The following is a 23,344-nucleotide window of genomic DNA, read 5'->3' on the forward strand; positions in this document are numbered from 1 at the left end:
TGGTCCTCCCTAATCTTAAACAGCAGCGACCGCCACTAGTGGGTGTGTGTGTGGTGGGGAGGAGGGGAATGGCTGCTGTCCTACAGCCATCCACTCCCTCATTTGTCTGTGATATGGGAGGAAGGCTAGAACCGGGCTCTCATTGGTTTTCACCTGACTCTCATTGGTTTTCAGGCCACAAGGTATGAGCAGGGGGAGGGTTTCTAAAGCATTTTACAGAGCTAGCGAGGAGCACAGGGCCGTGACCGAATGAAAATATGGGAATCGACTCTGGCCCGGCCTCCAAATGATGCAGAAAAGTGGTGGAGGGAGAGCGATAGCAAGAGCATAAGAAAGGAAGTGGGAGAAGAGAGAGCGAACACCAGAGGGAGTCGTGACTAACAAATAAGTTATGGATCTATTAGGACGGTCTGGGGAGGGTAATACATTTTCCCCACTGAGCTGCCTTCCATTAGTATGGGCCACGGCCACCAGACTAGTAACTGCCCATCTAGTTGGCAGTCTGTCAGCATGCCTCCGGTCCCTCAGTCAGCATGCTGTGTGCAGTTACAGTAGCTACAGTGGTCCAGAGCGGTTGGCTCTCTACTGTAGAAGTACAGGGGGCAAGTTCAGTTAGAACGTCAAACTAAAACGATCACAACAGTGTTTGAGTAGGGCCTTGGTACAGCCAGAGACAGAGAGTTAGGCTACATGAGGGATATTTAGCACGCCAGCCAGCCAGGAATGATTCATGTTGGTGAATGCTGCTAATTGATTTCTGGACACGCGTCTGAGTGTCGGAGGCAGCGTGCTGCACAGAAATTTAAATGGCTTTTTAAAGTGTCTGTTTTTCCCTTCACGCGTCAGCCGTCATCACAACAACCATTCTTGGCAACGCTCGGCGAGCACGACAAATGAACGGGACAAAGCGTTAATCACAACAGCCATGCCTAATAGACCTGCTGGGGGAGTGCCTGCAGCATAACTTAATTGTCGAGACCATGAGATGAGCCACTCGAGGGCCGCCCTTTACGGGGGAGGTGGCTCACCTACACAACACTTCAGCAGAGCTAATGCATGCTTGACATTAACCACATTTTCATCCATAGTTTGAGTAACGTCATGTTTTTTAAAATCACAACAGATGGTGGAAACAGGTAGCTTCGGTACAATTTTATAAATGGCAACAGAATTTGTTCATTCGACACGGTGGGATCTTTTTGTGTCTGTAAAATTAAGTATGTGAGAAATGGTGGGACAAACGCCTTTATGCGCAAATATTGATATAATAATCATATCGAAGTAAACTTCAAGTTGTGCTATGACATGGTGTTGTCCTCCCAAGGTGACTCGGGAAACCATGCAGTTTATTAGGCTACAGATGAAATAAGTTATGATGAACTTAACAGGGTGGTGAGAGTGCACTGTGATCTTGATGTTCCTTCCAAATAAATAGAGGGTCTTACTCTGGTGACATGATGATTGACGCTTGACTGCCGTTTGACAAAAAAATATATTATCGCTCTGATCCATAATAATTATGTAGACTAGCCTACTCGCACTGTATCTGTGAGCTGTTGGCTAGAGCGCATGTGCCAAAACCAGAGTAGGTACACTTCTATTTAACTCAATAGTTTGTGACAAAACTATCGGTAGAGTTGAAAATGCGATGGAAACACATTGAACTTTAGATTTTTATTTGGTATATGAAAACTTAAGCCACTGGTGGGAAAATGCGCACATTTTCTTTATGTTAATTACAGAATATTCAAATGAAAATCAAACTTTTTCTCATAAATCTCTCAAGTAATCAGTAATTTGTGTAAGTGCTGTGCTTGTTGAATGTCCTTCCTTATAAGCGTGCTGAAAGTCTGTTGTCAATTTGTTTACTGTAAAATAGCATTGTATCTGGTCAAACAATTTTTTTCCAAAACTTTACTAAAAGGTTGGTAACATGTTGATTGGTCAGCTCTTTGAGCCAGTAAAGGAGACTTTACTATTCTTAGGTAGAGGAAGGACTTTTGCTTCCCCCCAGGCCTGAGGGCACAAACTTTCTAGTAGGCTAAAATTGAAGACTTGGCAAATAGGAGTGGCAATATCGTCTGCTATTATCCTCAGTCATTTTCCATCCAAGTTGTCAGACCCCGGTGGCTTGTCATTGTTGATAGACAACAACAAAAAACTTCCTCTTCCACACTCACTTTCCGGAATTCAAAATTACTATTCTTGTCTTTCATAATTTGGTCAGATATACTTGGATGTGTAGTGTCAGCATTAGTTGCTGACATGTCATGCATAAATTAGCTAATCTTGCCAATTAAAAAATAATTTAAGTAGTATCAGTGGGTTTTGTAATGAATCTGATTCAATGAATGATGGAACGGAGTTTGCATTTTCCCCAAAATTTCATTGAAGGCGCTCCAAAGCGTTTTACTATCATTCTTTGTTTTAAAGTGTAGCTTCATCTTTTTATTCAGTTTAGTCACATTATTTATACATTTGCAGTACGTTTGCCAATCGGTTGTGCAGCCAGACTTATTTGCAATTCCTTCTGCTTCATCCCTCTCAACCATAACATTTTTAAATTCCTCATCAGTTTTTGATGAACTGTAACCTTTGCTAGTAAAGTGAAATACTAGTGGGTTATTTAGCTTTGGGTTAATTGAGTAGAAGGTAATTGTATAAGTGTGAAAAAGAAATCCCTGATATTGACTACACTGCTAAAATGACTTTATTCTGTTCTATATGAGTTTTCACATTGTGCAATGTATATATTCCCTCATCAACACTCACCACAACACATGCCTTTCAAAAGGCCAGTCATTACTACTTCCAATCAAATCATAAGATAATAATCTCATAAAATAAAATAAGGTAGCAACGAGTGGGTGAGACAATAGCATCCAGCAGTCAATATTTATCCCAGCAGTCAATATTTATCCACTGGCAAGGAAAGTACTTTCTCTGCAAATCAGATAAGCTGAGCAAACTTTCTGCAGTTATTTTAGTGGAGAAACGAAGCTCGCTCTCGAAAATATTAACTGAACCTAATCTCCCCGTCTGCCTGTGGGCTCCCAAGCTGTGTGCCAGACTCAGACATGTCTGTTATTGTCATTTGGGTTTCAACCTGCGATATACTATATATGGGATTAAAAATAGAACCTGGAGTGGGAGGGATGGGTGCAGCACGACAGGCTTTGCCTTCTCCTCTGGGCAAATCTAGAACACTCATATCCAAACAGTGTTTCAGCCCCAGTACTGTACTAGCACACATTTTTGAGCTTTTACTCCAGTAGAACTAAGAAGTTTTTTTTAATAGCTTACATTTTGACCTTGTTATACATAAAGGCAAAAAAAAAAAAAAGCAATTAGATATCAATCATGTTTATTGAGATAGATATCTATCTATCTATCTAAGCCCAATACAACGCCTATAAAGACCACCTAGTTTCTGATAGATTAGGGCAGAAAAATGTAACAGGTTATTGAATTTAATGTGCAGAGCCCATTTCTAAGCACATGGAATGCTTGGTCTTGCCTTCCCTTGGCCTTGCCTTCCCTTTCATCTGGTCCCCACTGATACTGTGCAGCTCCAACAGCTGCTTCAAGTCATTCCAGAGACCCATCTGGCCCATGCCTGTCCTCAATCACTGAGGTTATAACCTCAGGGCGTGTGTGTGTGTGCGTGTGTATCTATGCGTATGTGTGAGCATGCACGTGTCACAGCTGTGACATTTATTTTTCATACAGTACCTGCTGGGTGCAGAGTGGGGGAGATTAAGTTGGAGCATTTAACTGGCTCCGTTGACAGCGATTCGTATAAACATCCAACCAGGTGCTAAGGTACCCTAAGGGACCTTGCAGCAGTAACAATACAGGAATATATTATGTAATGTACATTATGATTATGCAGTTTGTACTACTTCATTGTCACCCCCTCCCCCCTTCAGTACAGGAGGATCACCATTAGGATCAAATGCTGCTTTCCCAAATGATGCAGGGAAATAGCTGACTAACCTCCTGCCCGAGGCTGCTGTATGGGCTAGTGAAGAAACCGTTTGACACTGTGACTGAACTGCAGTCTTACCCTGTATTTTTGCTTCTGTCTAGTCTTGCCTGCTTTTTCTGCTTGATTTGATCCATTTTTTTTGGCTGACCTTTGACGGCTGTGCGGCAGTCTTCACCCGTGTGTTTGTTTAACTTAATGATTGTACTACAGTCTTACCCTGTGTTTCTCTTTGACTTTACGCCTGTACTCCAGCTTGTCAAACTCCTGGTCCTCTCGGCGCAGCCTCTCTCTGGCCTCCTCCACATTGATGCCCGACGTGCAGTCATCCTCCTCCCCCTCTGTGGCTGGCACGGCCGTCCTCTGGAGCGGGGGCCACTGCTGCACCATCTGGAGAGCGAGGGGCATAGACCAACACAGAGTTAAATCACAACACTGCAATGGTGCCATCTCATTTTCAGCTGGATAGGAATCAACACATATGCACACACAAAAACATTTATCCACACACAAACGCACACATAGAAGAGGGCATACAACACACGTTTAGTCTCCTTAATTACATTTGCAGCTGGCTGGGATTCAATGCAGCCAACACAACTAAACATCACAGGTGCCATCTAATTTTCTCTGAATGGTGGTTGTAATGGCAAGCAATTACGCTGAGACTCATAATTGTAACTTTAAAATGTATACCAAAGAAAAAACATTGATTTCAAAGTTCAACAAAACTCTAGGCACAAGGACTACTTTTTATGTTCCACAGAATTTTACAAAAACACATTAATAGGAAGAACTGTACAGATACAAAGATTGGTAACAGAATAAAACTGAGGAAGATGTTACCGTAATTAATACATACATTAAACAATAACTAGAAAAAACTGCAGATGCAACATTTGGTAACAGAATTACAGCAAAATCTCCCAGTTTTATTGTTACCAAACATTATATCTGCACATGCTTTATTTATACAAATGATTGCGCAAATTATTCAAAGTAGTCATTGTGCATAGAGTTGTTTATTTTGTTCAACTTTAAAATCCATGGTTTTTGTTTGGCAGATATTTTAAAGTGAAAAATCTAAGTGTAAATCTGTTAGCGTGGAATTGACCGTAAACAAATGGGTTCTCTCAATTAGCTGATGCAGAGCCTGAAGCCAAAATATTTCATCACTGGATCTGACTCAAAATAAAATGTAGATAAATGTTTGCACAAACCTGTCCGTCTTCAGTGAAAACTAATTTGGTGTTGACTTGGAAGTTTCTCTTCAGGACTTTCTTGGCCTCTTTGAACTTGGTCTCTTTTTCTGTTTTCTTAATGGTGTTACTGTCAGTTTCCTGTAATGAGAGAGGAAATGATAACAATGCTGCATATATTTACATTTATAAACTGGGTGGTTCGAGCCCTGAATGCTGATTGGCCTATGACAAACACACATTTTTACTGCACTAATTACATTTGTAACCACTTTATAATAGCAATAAGGGACCATGGGTTTGTTATATACGGCCAATATACCAGTGCTAAGGGCTTTTAAGCACGACGCAACGCAGAGTGCCTGGACACAGCCCTTAACCGTGGTATACTGGTTATATACCACCACCCATCGGGCCTTATTGCTTAAACAAACCTAACACAATCGAACTGCTAATGTAACACCTCATAATATTGATCATGTTGACTTCCCTGCCTGAAACGGTCAGTCCCTGCTACATGTAGCTAGACAACTTTGCCATTATATCAGCAGGTTAAGACCGGAGACTTAGGAATGCTGACCAAGACAAACTAAGCATCTTTACAGAGAGCCATTAGGAGTGTCCACACATTGCCTCAGCGGATTTTAATTAATTTCCCAGCCCCTGACAGAGTGCAGTTTTGCGATCTCTATTGGTAGTAAATAGTTTAATTCTTAAATTAATGTCAAACAATTTACAGGGCAACTGGCCTCTCTTCTGAGGTAGGAATCCAGACAAAGGTCGGTAGTACACTACAGCAGCAGCCTACTCTCTCAAAGTGAGCCTCGGACATGTCAGAGTAAAAAGAGTATATACAGTATGAGTCAAAAGTTTGAACACACCTCATTCAAGGGTTTTTCTTTATTTTTTACAATGTTCTACTTTGTAGGATAATAGAAGCCAAACTATGAAATAAAATATGGAATCATGTAGTAACCAAAAAAAGGTGTTAAATCTAAATATTATTATTATTATTATTATTTCTATATTTTAGATGAGATTCTTCAAAGTAGCCACCATTTGCCTTAACAGCTTTGCACACTTGGCATTCTCTCAACCAGCTTCACGAGGTAGTCACTGGAATGCATTTCAATTAACAGGTGTGCCTTGTTAAAAGTACATTTTTAGAATTTCTTTACTTCTTAATGCGTTAGAGCCAATCGGTTTTGCTGTGACAAGGAAGGGTTGGTATACAGTTGGTAGCCCTATATAGGGTAAAGACCAAGTCCATATTATGGCAAGAACAGCTCAAATAAGCAAAGACCAACAGTTACTTTAACACATGAAGGTCAGAAATTTGAACGTCTCTTCAAGTGCAGTCACAAAAACCATCAAGCGCTAGGATAAAATAGGCTCATGGGGACCGCCACAGGAAAGGAAGACACAGTTTCCGCTGCTGCAGAGAATACGTTCATTAGAATTACCAGCCTCAAAAACCGGCAAATAACTGCACCTCAGATTGCAGCCCAAATAAATCCTTCAGAGTTCAAGTAACAGACATCTCAACATCAACTGTAAGAAGAGACTTGCTTGAGCCAAGAAACACAAGCAATGGACATTAGACCGGTGGAAATCTGTTATTTTGTCTGATGAGTCCAAATTTGATATTTTTGGTTCCAAACAATGTGTCTTTGTGAGACGCAGAGTAGGTGAACGGATGATTTCCGCATGTGTGGTTCCCACCGTGAAGCATGGAGGTGGTGGTGTGATGGTGCTTCGCTGGTGACACGGTCTGTGATTTATTTAGAATTCAAGGCACCCTTAACCCGCATGGCTACCACAGCATTCTGCAGCAATACACCATCCCATCTGGTTTGCCCTTAATGGGACTATCATATGCTGCATATGTGGGAACTCCTTTAGGACTGTTGGAAAAGCATTCCAGGTGACTACCTCATGAAGTTGGTTGAGAGAATGCCAAGAGTGTGCAAATCTGTCATCGAGGCCAAGGGTGGCTACTTTAAAGAATTTCAAATTATATTTTGATTTGTTGAACACTTTGTTACAACATGACTCCATATGTGTTATTTCATAGTTTTGATGTCTACACTATTACTCTAGAAAAGAAAATGGTAAAAATAGGTGTCCAAACTTGACTGGTACTGCATATGCAGTGCATTCGGAAAGCATTCAGACACAGCCTTATTCTAAAACAGATTAAATTGTCCCCCCCCTCAATCTACACACAATTGAATTTTCAGCAAATGTATAAAAAAATACAACTGAAATATTACATTAACATAAGTATTCAGACCCTTTACTCAGTACTTTGTTGAAGCATCTTTGACAGCGATTACAGACTCAAGTATTCTTGAGTATGACGCTACAAGCTTGGCACACCTGTATTTGGCGAGTGCTAGCTGGTTGGCAGGGGAGGAGAGAGAATCTCATGCTAGCTGGTCCCCTGGTTGAATGGTGGACGTCGCTGCACAACTATTTTCAGGTCTCTCCAGAGATGATCGATCGGGTTCAAAGCCAGGCTCTGGCTGGGCCAATCAAGGACATTCAGAGACCTGTACCGAAGCCGCTCCTGTGTTGTCTTGGCTGTGTGCTTAGGGACGTTGTCCTGTTGGAAGGTGAACCTTCGCCCCAGTCTGAGGTCTTGAGAGCTCTCGAGCAGGTTTTCATCAAGGATATCTGTACTTTGCTCCATTCATCTTTCCCTCGATCCTGACTAGTCTCCCAGTCCCTGCCGCTGAAAAACATCCCCACAGCATGATGCTGCCACCACCATGCTTCACCGTAGGGATTGTGAGAGGTTTCCTCCAGATGTGACGCTTGGCATTTAGGCCAAAGAGTTCAATCTTGGTCTCATCAGACCAGAGTCCTTTAGGTTCCTTTTGGGAAACTCCAAGCGGGCTGTCATGTGCCTTTTACTGAGGAGTGGCTTCCATCTGGCCACTCTGCCATAAAGGCCTGATTGATGAAGTGCTGCAGAGATGGGAGAACCTTCCAGAAGGACACACATCTCCACAGAGGAACTCTGGAGCTCTGTCAAAGTGACCATCAGGTTCTTGGTCACCTCCCTGACCAAGGCCCTTCTCCCCAGATTGCTCAGTTTGGCAGGGAGGCCAGCTCTAGGAATAGTCTTGGTGGTGCCAAACTTCTTCCACTTAAGAATGATGGAGGCCACCGTGTTCTTGGGGACCTTCAATGCTGCAGAAACTTTAGGTGCTCTTCCCCAGAACTGTGCCTCTACATAATTCTATCTCGCAGCTCTAAGGACAATTCCTTCAACCTCATAGCTTGGTTTTTGCTCCGTTATGCAATGTCAACTGTGGGAACTTATATAGACAGGTGTGTGCCTTTCCTAATCATGTCCAATCAATTGAATTTACCACAGGTGGACTCTTATCAAGTTGTAGAGACATCAAGGATGATCAATGGAAACAGGATGCACCTGAGCTCAATTTCGATTATACGTTTTTTAATCTTTAATAAATGTGCAAATATTTCTAAAAACCTGTTCTCACTGTTATGAGGTATTGTGTGTAGATTGATGAGAAAAAAACATTGAATCAATTTTAGAATAATGCTGTAACGTAACAAAATGTGGAAAAAGAATGCACTGTAGATAAAGGTCTTAACTTAGGTCTTAACTTCCTGTTGAGAGTTAGAATAGTAGACTACACAATGTGCCACATTTGATTGTGCATCGGCAGTTTCTCTCTTGTTATGTCAGTCCCTGACAGTAGCTCAATTAACAATCAAATCATCTTATTGCTGACATGGCTAAGTTATTCTAGCCTGTCATGTCCGAATGTGCGCCCAGGGGCCCTGACCTCCAGGGGTCCCCATTCAGGAACCCTTGTGATTTTGTTAGTCACTCTCAATCAGATATATTAACATGGCATTAATCATGGAAAAAAGTGTATAATTGCAAGAAATTAGCTATAAAATTGCTACAACATTTTCTCTCCTCCCCATGGCATGAATCATGGAAAATTGTGTAGAATTGCAGGATATTAACTTTAAAACTAGTAAGTCTTGTTTGGTTACCAAGGCAACTACTGTCACTATTAAACTTGCTAGCTACTTCAGTGGATGTTGAAAACATTTCTACCTACAAATGTGTTAAATTACAGCCATGGTATAAAAGGGATAATTAACTCTGGGCTCTGGAAAATAATACAACTCAATATAAGGTCAGTGCCTCAACTCGTTCATTATCATTCAAGAAACACAATTTCAATTGCTCCTTTAATTAGAATCTGGCCTAAAAACAACCTGTAGGCTTTATAGTGCTCCAATGTTAGCCCAGATTTAGATCTCTGGTTAAGCGGTTGACAAGGACACAAGGCATAGCGTAAACAAAGGGAATCTGATGAACATCTTTCAGTCCCGAATTGGCGTTTCGCGACAGTGATTATCCCCTAGGAATGATTCTGTGCGAACAAACGATGTTGTCGATGTAGTCAAAGCAGGAGGATAAATCAACTTTCCTTGACACATCCCAAACAATGTGCTCCATATCCAGAGCAATAGAGCACTTTGCCTAGGGTCTTAATCAAACAAGCCCTTGGAATATGACTTGACTAACCAGCACTAGAGACTCTGCTGAGCTGGCACTCAGAAGATAAATATTGCATGCCAGATTATTAAGAAACTATTTTTCACTTCAGAATGACCTAGGGCTACAAGGCGCTGCCTCAATGGCCGGCTTTCAGAATTTCTACCACACAGTTTATGTAGGCGTTCTCACTAAACCATATGTTGATGTATTTGGCAAGGTGGTGCATTTTATGGTTCAATAAATGAAATTCCTCCCTTGGGGACATTGATCGCCATCTTCAATTAGGAATAACTGATGTGAGCTTTTGTTAAAGAGAAAAACGTGTTTAAAAAACATGTGGCGGTAAAAATTAAATAACAGCCCATGAAATTGTTGGCTATTATGCTGGGATACTTTGTCATACCGAAAGACATTAGATTTCCCCCAGCCAAATGAAGGAGAATTGTTCATTTTCTCAATAGAATGAAAGAATTAATAGAACGGACGTCCCAACACAAGTCAATGACGCAATAATGGGTGAACTGGCAGCCATTGAGTGTACGCATGCAAGAAAGTAAAAGCAGAAATTGTACCCTACAATCAGTTGAGTCAACTCAACTGACATTACAACAACAAATACATTCCATTGCATGAACCACATCAGTTAGCATAATTTGAATGAACATCCTACATTACCATGGCAATCCAGCATTCGTTGATAGAACATTCCAAATTAGCATGAAAATAATTTAATCACAATACCAGGCAGCCATTGCGAGTGTACCCATGAGTTTCCCAGTCAAATTGTCAGGGTTAGCGCTTCCAAGCCAGTTCTATTAATTATATTTCTATGACTCACACTATTCATCTATTGAAGGTTCTTTTTAGAGTCATCTCAGAAAAAAAGGACAGCAAACCATTACGTTTCTATAGTTTGTTCTGCTGACAAACCCAGAGTCTGCCATCAGAAGGTAGTGCCATCAGAAGGTAGTGCCATCAAGAGCCCTATTCAAAAGACACATCAAGTGTTCTGAACAACAATGCAATAATGTGTGGCAGTGGAAAAGATGTTGGGGGGGGTTCATTCATTCAGCCAACTACTGAATTAGACTTCAACATTCAACCTGTTGCAAATTCACTTCGTAAACATAATGAGGTCAGCACATCATTAGCAGTACAAGACAACAACCCCCCCATCCACCGTCCCACCTCCCTTGTCAAAACCGAATCAGTAAATGTCACTCCCTCTCCATCCCCAGTTTCTGAGAATCTAATTGGAAGGCGCCGGCGTTGGGATTCTCACCTCAGGACCTCATTTCCTAACCCTCCCAGTTTAATAAGCGTTTCCCACAGGAGGCAGAGTCTCGCCGTGATTCTGAATCAATTAAATATCATTGGGTGTGAAGTTCTTGCACTGCATTTATGGAAAAATGATGGGCCCCGTCAAAAATAAATTCTTGAGGAAAAAAACTATTGGAGGAATCCAATACCAGCAGTTTGCACAAAGGCACATGGCTTTCTGTATGCATTTGAAAAGACTTAAGAAGATGGGGGGGCCACAGAGTCAATTCTTACCCCATCTATATTCCAGACATTTTTATCCCAATTTAAGAGCATGTCTTACCAATTTGCTTTGCTCTCCTCAACCTTTTGACTTCCCAGTGCATGCTGCTCTTATCTTAAATGTTAAAATGTTCTCAGGGTTAGGTAGCTGGCAGGTTGGCCTCTTGAATGGGAGCGACAATGGAAATTTGCAATATGTGAGCTTAGCAGCTAGAGTCGGCAAGCTGTTTTCGCAGCGAAGGAACTCGCTAATCTAAAAAAGGTCCTACCTTTCAAAGTTGAACAAAATCTTAATGAAAAAAAATCATTAGCATGTTTGTACGTATTTAGCAATTTCGTTAGGCAAGGACAAACAAACTTCAACAATGATTCAGGTGAAACCACAAGACTCATAATGAAATGTGATGCTTAGACACTCAGTATATCATAAGCAGAGGATAAGTTAAATCACACAGAGGGGTGATTTATTGCTTGTTTCATCACTGGACAGTTGTGCGTTGAGGAGCATTCCTCTCACTGTCAGCCGAGGCTGCCCATTCTGACATGAATGGCTGAGGGCAAATGAATCAACTAGAGTGTGAATCAGACACTCATCAATCAATTAACCAAACAATTCTTCAATCAATGGGCCGGATCAAACACCACTGTCAACAGGGGGGAACGGGGACATCAAAACAACCTGAAAGGACTTAGCATTATGCAAATGGTTGGAGTCTCTATAGTCTGATCGTTTTAATTATTCCTTTTAACCATTAGTATACTGAAGTGTTGGTCCCATTTTTCATGATCTGAAATAAAAGATCCCAAAAATGTTCCACGTGCACAAAAAGCTTGTTTCTCAATTTTTGTTTATGCACAAATTTCTTTACAACCCTGTTAGTGAGCATTTCTCCTTAGCCAAAATAATACATCCACTTGACAGGTGTGAAACATTAAGAAGCTGATTAAACAGCATAATCATTACACAGGTGCATCTTGTGCTGGGGAAAATAAATGCTACTAAAATGTGGACAGCAATGTTCAATACGGCTGTTGCCAGAGAATTGAATGTTAGTTTCTCTACCATAAGCCACGTCCAATGTCGTTTAGAAAATTTGGCAGTATGTCCAACTGGCCTCACAACCACGCCGGCCCAGGACCTCCACATCCTTGCTTCTTCACCCGTGGGATCGTCTGGGGATGGGGGGGAAGCTGAGGAGGATATCAGTCTCTATTAAATCCCTTTCGTGGGGAAAAGTAATTCTAATTGGCTGGGTCTGGCTCCCCGGTGGATGGACATGGCTCCCAAGTGGGTAGGCCTAAGACCTCCCAAGCTCACCCTTGGCTGCGCCATCGCTTAGGGAATAATAGCTACTTCAATTGACTGATTTCCATCGATGAACTAACTCCGTAAAATCTTTGAAATTGTTGCGTTTATATTGTTGTTCAGTATTGATTTAAAAGAAATGGAGAGGAAGACAGCATTGAACTAACACAACTGAGGTGCAACCTAATCTAACACTAGCATTCCTCTGAATAGAAACAGTTCCCTGCGGCTCAGTGTCAAACTATTTCATCACATTTGCCAAATTGACAGTCATAACTCTACAGCACTTACTCAGAAAACAAAACGCAGCATGCACCAACCAGCCTTAAGGCATCTAAGGTTGATAGTCAAGGTACACTACATGACCAAAAGTATGTGGACACCCCCAAACACCTCACTCATGGGCATTAATATAGAGTTGGTCCCTCCTTTGCTGCAAAAACAGCCTCCACTCTGGGAAGGCTTTCCACTAGATTTTGAAACACTGCTGCTGGGACTTGCTTCCATTCAGCCACGAGCATTAGTGAGGTCGGGCAATGATGTTGGGCGATTAGGCCCGGCTCGCAGTCGGCATTCCAATTCATCCCAAAGGTGTTTGATGGGGTTGCGGTCAGGGCTCTGTATAAGCCAGTCAAGCTCTTCCACACCGATCTCGACAAACTATTTCTGTATGGACCTTGCTTTGTGCATGGGGGCATTGTCATGCTGAAAACAGGAAAGGGCCTAACCCAAACTGTTGGAAGCACGGAATCATCTAGAACATCATTCTATGGTGTACAGTTAAGATTTCCCTTCACTGGAACTAAGGGGCCTAGCCGGAACCATGAAAAACAGCCCCGACCATAATTCTTCCTCCAACAAACTTTATAGTTGGCACTATGCATTCAGGCAGGTAGCGGTCTCCTGGCATCCACCAAACCCAGATTTGTCCGTCGGACTGCCAGATGGTGAAGCGTGATTCATCACTCAAGAGAACGTATTTCCATTGCTCCAAAGTCCAATGGCGGAGAGCTTTACACCACACCAGCCAACGCTTGGGATTGCGGATGGTGATCTTAGGCTTGTGTGCGGCTGCTGAGCCATGGAAACCCATTTCATGAAGATCCAGATGAACAGTTCTTGTGCTGGCATTGCTTCCAAAGGCAGTTTGGAACTTGGTAGAGTGTTGCAATGAATTTGACAAACTGAATTGTTGGAAAGGTGGCATCCTATGACGGTGCCACTTTGAAAGTCACTGAGCTTTTAAGTAAGGCCATTCTACTGCCAATGTTTGTCTCTGGAGATTGCATGGCTGTGTGCTCAAATGTAATACATCGGTCAGCAATGATAGCGGCTGAAACAGGGGTGTCCACATACTTTGGTATATATAAAACTTCTATAGGCAGAATAAATTAAGCTAGTGTCTGAAAAAACACCAATAGGCTTTGAAAAAGAGAAATTCTAGCATTCTCTATTATATCATAAGCTTTTAGCATACCATCTGTACGATAGGCCTTAATAACCTTAAGGGGATGTCCAACGGATTTGTTTTTGTCAGGAGACAGTTTCAACAGTCTCTTCAAAATGAGGGAGAGGGGACGACAAGGATGCAATTAGGATAATGGAATTGCGGTGCTTTGCGTTCCCAATGAAAGGTGTCATTTGACATAGACTGTCGACAGGCTCCTGTCCTCTCCTGAGATTGTCATTGCGGGCTGCTCTCACGAATGCTTCAATCAATCTCATCCTAACAAAGCTGCATTTTAAAGGACATCTCCTGGGAATGAGGGATGTGTTATTATGAACGGCTAGCACCACCTCAAAGACAGAAACTGAAGATTAACGATGGCATTAACGGGAAGCCTTATTAACGTTTAGTGATTCCTAAAAAAAAAATATTCATATTACGTTATCCGATGATAGAATGGACAAAAAAACAAAAAAAAACACTGATTGACCCTAATGTTTTTAGTTGGAGAATTTTACTTTTTAATTTTTTTACATAATTTGTGTTTTCTTTATGTAAATGGGGTGTTATTGGAGGGACCTATCTCTCTTGTTTTTGAGAAACATACCATAATCAGCAATTCACTTCCTCATCCTCGTTGTGGAAAATGCAGGCTCTGACAAATCATGAGCAAAGGCTCCAAAAACACCCAAATACGTCATTTAAGAAATGAAAATCTCTCAGTAAAGTGATGCAGGTCTTTAGATATTATACAAATTAAATTTGGTGTATATCCACAACGTTACAGTGCATTCGGAAAGTATTCAGGCCCCTTCACCTTTTCCACTTTGTTACGTTGCAGCCTTTATTAAAAAATGGATGAAATGTTTTTTCCCCATCAATCTACACACAATACCCCATAAGGAAAAAAGCAAAAACAGGTTCTTAGAAATGTTTACACATTTACACACACTAGCATTCAGACCCTTTACTCAGTAATTTGTTGAGGCACCTTTGGTAGCGATTACAGCCTCAAGTCTTCTTGGGTATGACACTACAAGCTTGGCTCACCTGTATTTGGGGAGGTTCTCCCATTCTTACTTGCAGATTCTCTCAAGATCTGTCGGGTTGGATGGAGAGCGTCGCTGCACAGCCATTTTCAGGTGTCTCCAGAGAAGTTCTATCAGGTGCAAGTCTGGGCTCTGGCTGGGCCACTCAAGGACATTCAGACCCAAAGCCACTCCTTCATTGTCTTGGCTGTATGCTTAGGGTTGTTGTCCTGTTTGAAGGTGAACCTTAGCTACAGTCCCTGCCACTGAAAAACACCATGCTTCACCGTAGGGATGATGGTGCAGGTTTCCTCCAGATGTGACACTTGGCATTCAGGCCAAAGAGTTCAATCGTGGCTTCATCAGACCGGAGAATCTTGTTTCTCATGGTCCGAGAGTCTTTTAGGTGCCTTTTTGCAAACACAAAGTGGGCTGTCATGTGCCTTTTACTGAGGAGTGGCTTTCATCTGGCCACTCTACCATAAAGGCCTGATTGGTGGAGTGTTGCAGAGATGGTTGTCCTTCTGGAAGGTTCTCCTATCGCCATAGAGGAACTCTGGAGCTCTGTCAGGGTGACCATCAGGTTCTTGGTCACCTCACTGACCAAGACCCTTCTCCCCCAATTGCTCAGTTTGACCAGGCCGGTCAGCTCTAGGAAAAGTCTTACTGGTGCTAAACTTATTCCATTTAAGAATGATGTAGGCCACGGTGTTCTTGGGGACCTTCAATGCCTCAGATTTTTTTTAATACCCTTCACCAGATCTGTGCCTCGAGAAAATCCTGTCTTGGAGCTCTACAGACAATTCCTTCAACCTCATGGCTTGATTTTTGCTCTGACATGCACCGTCAACTGTGGGATCTTATATAGACAGGTGTGTGCCTTTCCATACCATGTCCAATCAATTGAATTTACCACAGCTGGACCCCAATGAAGTTGTAGAAACATCAAGGATGATCAATGGAAACAGGATACACCGTAGCTCAATTTCGAGGCTCATAGCAAACGGTCTGAATTCTTATGTAAAGAATGTTTTTTTAGTTTTAATACATTTGCAAAAAATTCTAAAAACCTGTTTTCACTTTGTCATTAAGGGGTATTGTTTATTGTTTAAATCATTTTAGAATAAGGCTGTAACGTAACAAAATGTGGAAAAAGTGAAGGGGTCTGAATACTTTACGAATGTACTGTATATTCCATTTTGTTGCAGCTAGAGCAATACCTCTCCGTCCATTTTAGCAGCAGGCTACACGGAGAATGGAACAGCTGTATAGAGGTAACGTGTTAAGTTGAACAAAATGGAATATGTTGCGGATACATTTCGGAATGACAATTTCATGTGCACAACATCTAAGACCTGCACCACTATACTGAGAGTGTTTCTGAAAGGTCCTATTTGGGTGTTGTTGGAGCATGTGTTTGTGTTTTTTCAGAACTGCCATAATACGCAAAGAAGGTTGAGGAAGTGAATTGCTGGTTGGGGTAAGGCATAAATTAGTAGCGTATTAATATGCTCTATACCTTGTGCCAGAATATCTCAGACATTCGAGTAATTTACATTATTGATCTTTTAAAAGATGCACTATGTAGGAATCATTCTGTCATTTCCTGGTTGCTAAAATTCCTGGTTGCTAATTTTAGTTTGTGTGACAAAAAAAACTATAGTGTAAAGAATCATTGTACCATGTAAACCACTGTGAAATATCTTATCCAAACTAAAAAATTAAGTATTTTCAGGTGTTTGAAGCTGTAGAACAAAACCGAAAGTAAAAGATGCAAAAAAAAACTTAAGACCTGGGAGCATAGAAATAGCACATATAGAACAGATCTACCGCTTCTTCGACTTGCTTTCAATGGTAAATGACAGATATGCAATATTTCCATGTGAATTTGGTCAGGTCGCCCAAAAAGCGTCATATTGCAGCTTTAAAAATTCAACCAATAATTATTGAAACAGCTCTACCTGAAGGAGCTTCCCAACCCCACTAGGACAGGATCAGGCCAGAAGACAGTAGTGAGGGGTCTTTCTGTTTCACTGGGTACAATGACAATCTCAGAGGTAACAGAGCGGAACAGACCCTGCCGGCCGGATTGAAAAGCTGGGGTGACAAGGGTGAGGTCATCCGGATCTCTATAGAGAAGGCAATAAAAGCACTCCCAGCCATAGAGTCCAGACAGCGATCGTGACAGTGGGACAACTTAATTACTGTCACATGCTGGGGGTAAAGTATATGGTCTTTCTCAGAGTTTGTGGTAACTCTGAAAGTTTCCCAGTCTCTTCGATATTCATCAACTCTTATGTGGAACGTTAACTTATTCAGGTCAAGAAATCCCTATGTTATAAACCATTCATTTCATATAAAATGGCCCAAAAATACATTTTTGACTGATAATGATCAAACGTAAATGTGGCCATTTCACTCAATAGACACAGTGTACAAAACATTAACACCTGCTCGCTCCATGATATAGACTGACCAGGTGAATGATAAGCCCTTATTGCTGTAACTTGTTAAATCTACTTCAAGCCCTGTAGATGAAGGGGAGGAGAAGGATTTTTAAGCCTAGAGACAATTGAGACATGGATTGTGTGTGTGAATGGGAAAGACAAAAGATTTAAGTGTCTTTGAACAGGGTTTGCTAGTAGGTGCCAGGCGCACCAGTTGTGTCAAGAACTGCAAGCCTGCTGGGTTTTTCACGCTCAACAGTTTCCCATGTGTATCAAGAATGGTCCACCACCCGAAGGACATCCAAGGCAACTTGACACAACTGTGGGAAGTATTGGAGTCAACACGGGCCAGCATTCCTGTAGAACACGTTCAACACCTTGTAGAGTCTATCCTCTGACAAACTGAGGCTGTTCTGGGCGCAAAGAGAGGGGCTGCAACTCAATATTAGGAAGGTGTTCATAATGTTTTGAAGGACAAAAAATAAAAATAAAAGATTCTCACCCCATTTAAAGACAGTGAATCATGTCGGACTAGATGGAAAGCCAGCACTCCGCAGCCTCCCACACTCCAGCTGAAGGCACAGTAGATGTGACCCCGGCCACCTACAGCATATTCATAGCCCACTGCAGAGGAGTCAATGAAATAGCTAGCCTGGGCTGGCTAAACTCACCCTGACCTCTGTTCAAACACCTCTTCTCCAAACCGTTTCTACCCTACAGCGGCCTTTTTTAAGGGAAAACTAGGATGTTTTATTTTCAACTTCACATGGGAGCTAGCCCAATTTGTTTGTCCCAAGGTGCACAGAAACTAAATATAAGACGAGAAAAAGCTTGGAAGGACCTATTTCGAATCAGTTGACACCAATTCCAGAGAAAGGAGCAGAAAGTTTACACTGAGTCACACTAGTTGTGTGCAGGGGTTTAAGAGTTGTAGCTGCCTAACTCCTCACTTAACAATAAAGACTAGTGCAACAGACAGCTTTGTCTCAGCCATTGAATTAGATTAGAAGCTCATAACCCAAACCAGCGTTATTACTGTGATGAGGTCACCACTTCAGCATCTACATCCCCTGTTAAGGAACGTACACGTAGGTGGGAACGGGGCACAAACAGTGATTTAGAGGTTCTCTCTCCAGCAGAGAGGAACCATCTGCCCTAAATTAAATCTGACATCGATGAGTATCATCCACTGCCAGGTATGCGTGTAGTGATTGAGGCTCCTGGAACATGTTGTTCCCAACTTTTATAGAAACAAAGTGAACTCTACAGAAACACAGAGCAAAGCCAGGCTAAAGCGCAGGATTATATTTACATTTTTATAGTCTTTTTTTGCTCATCTTTATCAAGGGTGCCAGTAATTTCAGTCATGACTGTATATGAGACAAAGGCATTGCAAGTTGGCAACTCAGTAGAAAACAGATGGTTGGAGATGGAACTGAACCGCTTGTCCAACTGGAGACGACAAATGCATGTAAACAAAGTGCACCTAGGCTATGCATGTATATAGCCATCTGGGTTTCCACAAATTGGCCATTCTGGCAGTTTCCAGAACCATTTTCCTACCTGAAATTGGCTGTGACTGTAAACAGATGCTTGTTGTGCTTGACTGTAGAGACGAATATGTCTCTGTTGGCAGCGTGGCTCCTGACTGAGCGCCGACAGCTTTGATTGTGGTTGCTCACTTATTTGGGCATGCTAATTCTACCTTTTCCCGCTTGCATTGTTCACACACACAGACGCCGCTGCTTTTCCAAAATTAGGCAGAAAAGCACACACAGCAACACATCTAAGTCGAACAAAAGCCAAAATGGCTTGTTTAACATCTATGGAGGGTTTATATATACTATGCTGAACAACATGGAGTAATTGTATTTAGCAAAAAATGTTAAAGGCAGTCAAAAACATGATTTTCATGAGATCGAAGTGTGGATATATACAGTCTAAGTTGTAATACTGTGAAATTGTGAAAATGATAATGCACTTTTAGTGTAAGTGCTGTTTGAAAAGAAAATCTGAAATTTCACAGTATTCCAACTTAGAGTTTTTGCCTGACATCACCAGACAGTAAATTAGTTAATAGATCAATAAGAAAGAGTTCCAAACCTCTGCCAATAAGAGCTAGTTTTCCCCTCCCTACTCAGACTACTCCTAGACATTCCTAGCAATGGCCTTGCTTGAGAAATTGCTCTTTGCTAAAAAGCTATATTTGATTTAATATTGAGATAAAAACTGCTGCATTGGACCTTTAAATAAGTAAATGCAACTTGCGTAATGCGTTAAGTGGACACCAGTGTTTCCTAATCATGGTCCTGGAAATCCAAAGGGATTCATATTTTTTTTTTTGTGCCCAAGAACTACACACCTGATTCCACTAATCAAGAGGTTTGATGAGTTGATTAGTGGAATCAGGTGTGTAGAGCCATGGCAAAAACCTGCACCCCTTTGGGTCCCCAGGTCCAGAATTAAGAGACACTGGTGTCCACAGAACTGGCACCACCACAGGCAGGAGCACCTCACCTCATCATCCTGGTCAACTTCCTCCAGACTGAAGACATCTTTTCTCTTCACTGTGAGCAGGTCCAAGTCCCTCATATCTTCATCCTCCTCGGTTTCATCTGCCCCGAAGATGAGACCCGTAGGACCGGGCTGTAACTTTTCCTCGTCCTCCTCCTCATCATCTTCCTCATCTGAACTTTGGGATTCTTGAGCTTCGGACTTGAGCCCATCTCCTCTGAGCTGAGCCTTGAAGCTCTTTAGTTCCTTCTCCTCCTCATGCGGGGCCACATCTCCCGGCCCGCCGCTCTGTCCAGGGTCTGCTATCTGCTTCTGGACTTTGTTGAGAAAACGCACCCTTGGAGCAACAGCGAGGCCCAGAGAACTAGCAAAAGTACCAAAAGGGAAGAATGACATCAAGTTGGACTTTTATTGAAATGTTTGGTTCATCATGGTCTAAAAAGGCTAAAATAGCTAGCAGTGGCTAAAGCTAAGCTACTCTATGCTTGAATGAGGGGATGACACAGCTTCTTCTAATGATGCCGCACACCATATTCTCGGTTAAGGCCTTGTGGATAATGATGTCCAAGTCCCCTCACATGCACAACAAACAGGCATATTGTGGCCTGGTTGACATTCTTTCGGGATTGGGAAGCCCTAAACAACTGGAGCAGATCTAAGGAAAACGCTCCACCGCTAGGACACAGATTAGTGGTCAAAATGGCCCGTGTCCCTTTTACTCACGCTGCATACTCCTGGAGCTTGAGCTGGAACACATCAAAGACGTCTTTGTTTTTCATGAGGTAGACGGAGCGCAGGTAGGAGACGAAACACTGCACAGAGAAAGAGGGAGAGAGTGGTGGGGGGTGAGCGATATCGACAACTGCCATCTCCTTGAACAGCCAGCCGAGGGAGGCGATGAATCACATGGGATGGTGCAAGATGGTGATAAGGGACCATCTTCAAGTGGGCTCTCTCCTCAGGAGAAATGTGTTGCCTGTTTCAAATTATTTGTTCTTTTTTTCCTCCTGTTTTTAGTGCTACATTGATAACAGCACTGCTGGGTATGGAGCTAGAAAGAAATTAATATTCGCGGTACTTGTGCACATACATTACAAACGTGAAATTATGATTAAACAATCTGTTGACGCATGAAATGGCTAAAATCCTGTTACAGTGCCTTGCGAAAGTATTCGGCCCCCTTGAACTTTGCGACCTTTTGCCACATTTCAGGTTTCAAACATAAAGATATAAAACTGTATTTTTTTGTGAAGAATCAACAACAAGTGGGACACAATCATGAAGTGGAACGACATGTATTGGATATTTCAAACTTTTTTAACAAATCAAAAACTGAAAAATTGGGCATGCAAAATTATTCAGCCCCTTTACTTTCAGTGCAGCAAACTCTCTCCAGAAGTTCAGTGAGGATCTCTGAATGATCCAATGTTGACCTAAATGACTAATGATGATAAATACAATCCACCTGTGTGTAATCAAGTCTCCGTATAAATGCACCTGCACTGTGATAGTCTCAGAGGTCCGTTAAAAGCGCAGAGAGCATCATGAAGAACAAGGAACACACCAGGCAGGTCCGAGATACTGCTGTGAAGAAGTTTAAAGCCGGATTTGGATACAAAAAGATTTCCCAAGCTTTAAACATCCCAAGGAGCACTGTGCAAGCGATAATATTGAAATGGAAGGAGTATCAGACCACTGCAAATCTACCAAGACCTGGCCATCCCTCTAAACTTTCAGCTCATACAAGGAGAAGACTGATCAGAGATGCAGCCAAGAGGCCCATGATCACTCTGGATGAACTGCAGAGATCTACAGCTGAGGTGGGAGACTCTGTCCATAGGACAACAATCAGTCGTATATTGCACAAATCTGGCCTTTATGGAAGAGTGGCAAGAAGAAAGCCATTTCTTAAAGATATCCATAAAAAGTGTTGTTTAAAGTTTGCCACAAGCCACCTGGGAGACACACCAAACATGTGGAAGAAGGTGCTCTGGTCAGATGAAACCAAAATTGAACTTATTGGCAACAATGCAAAACGTTATGTTTGGCGTAAAAGCAACACAGCTCATCACCCTGAACACACCATCCCCACTGTCAAACATGGTGGTGGCAGCATCATGGTTTGGGCCTGCTTTTCTTCAGCAGGGACAGGGAAGATGGTTAAAATTGATGGGAAGATGGATGGAGCCAAATACAGGACCATTCTGGAAGAAAACCTGATGGAGTCTGCAAAAGACCTGAGACTGGGATGGAGATTTGTCTTCCAACAAGACAATGATCCAAAACATAAAGCAAAATCTACAATGGAATGGTTCAAAAATAAACATATCCAGGTGTTAGAATGGCCAAGTCAAAGTCCAGACCTGAATCCAATCGAGAATCTGTGGAAAGAACTGAAAACTGCTGTTCACAAATGCTCTCCATCCAACCTCACTGAGCTCGAGCTGTTTTGCAAGGAGGAATGGGAAAAATTTCAGTCTCTCGATGTGCAAAACTGAGAGAGACATACCCCAAGCGACTTACAGCTGTAATCGCAGCAAAAGGTGGCGCTACAAAGTATTAACTTAAGGGGGCTGAATAATTTTGCACGCCCAATTTTTCAGTTTTTGATTTGTTAAAAACGTTTGAAATATCCAATAAATGTCGTTCCACTTCATGATTGTGTCCCACTTGTTGTTGATTCTTCACAAAAAAATACAGTTTTATATCTTTATGTTTAAAGCCTGAAATGTGGCAAAAGGTCGCAAAGTTCAAGGGGGCCGAATACTTTCGCAAGGCACTGTATGAGTAGAAAAGTGGGTATAACAATTGCACCGTCTAGGCAACGAGGGTGTTAATGACAGAGCCAAAAACACACAAAAATAACATATATAATTTCCATTTTCAATCACATTTTAGTTACTTAGTCAGAAGTGTAAATAATGCATTATGTAAATGCAGTCCATTACAGGTTGGGCCTGTTGTCCAAAAATCTACCGGCCTAACAAAATGTCTACTAGCCCGGACATGGTGTCATTTTTAAATGCATTGGGGTCATCCAGGGCCTATAGGTTGGCATGCACCCTCTCTATATTCAGCTATTAAGCTACATTTGATTCCTATGATATGTATTAAAAAAACAAATCATTTAGAAATGAGCCTTTATTCTTTAGAATAGCATTTTATTAATTGCATTCATTTTTTGTTTGTAAATTATGTCATTTTAAGAAGGAAAAACAATCTCAAAATCAGACACTGCGCCCCTTTAAGATAATTGTGTTCCAAAAGAGATATTGACCTGGCTACAGTAGGCTAGCCAAGAGAAACGCTAGATGTCTTTTTGTA

General features: G+C 41.8%; 1 protein-coding gene across 2 annotated transcripts in view; it reads right to left on the minus strand.

Moving 5' to 3' along the window:
- Positions 1-23,344, minus strand: part of ddx10 (DEAD (Asp-Glu-Ala-Asp) box polypeptide 10) — a 70,871-nt gene that overhangs the window by 22,382 nt on the left and 25,145 nt on the right. For both annotated transcript variants that reach the window (XM_024431952.2, XM_024431951.2), the window contains exons 12-15: positions 20,744-20,832; positions 20,024-20,384; positions 5,206-5,325; positions 4,205-4,375 (exon numbers count right to left, since the gene is read on the minus strand). In XM_024431952.2, coding sequence (XP_024287720.1) covers positions 4,205-4,375; positions 5,206-5,325; positions 20,024-20,384; positions 20,744-20,832 — 741 coding nt within the window. The remainder of the gene's footprint in view (positions 1-4,204; positions 4,376-5,205; positions 5,326-20,023; positions 20,385-20,743; positions 20,833-23,344) is intronic.

This window comes from Oncorhynchus tshawytscha, linkage group LG09 (genome assembly GCF_018296145.1).
Source record: "Oncorhynchus tshawytscha isolate Ot180627B linkage group LG09, Otsh_v2.0, whole genome shotgun sequence".
NCBI classification, from domain to species: Eukaryota; Metazoa; Chordata; class Actinopteri; order Salmoniformes; family Salmonidae; genus Oncorhynchus; species Oncorhynchus tshawytscha.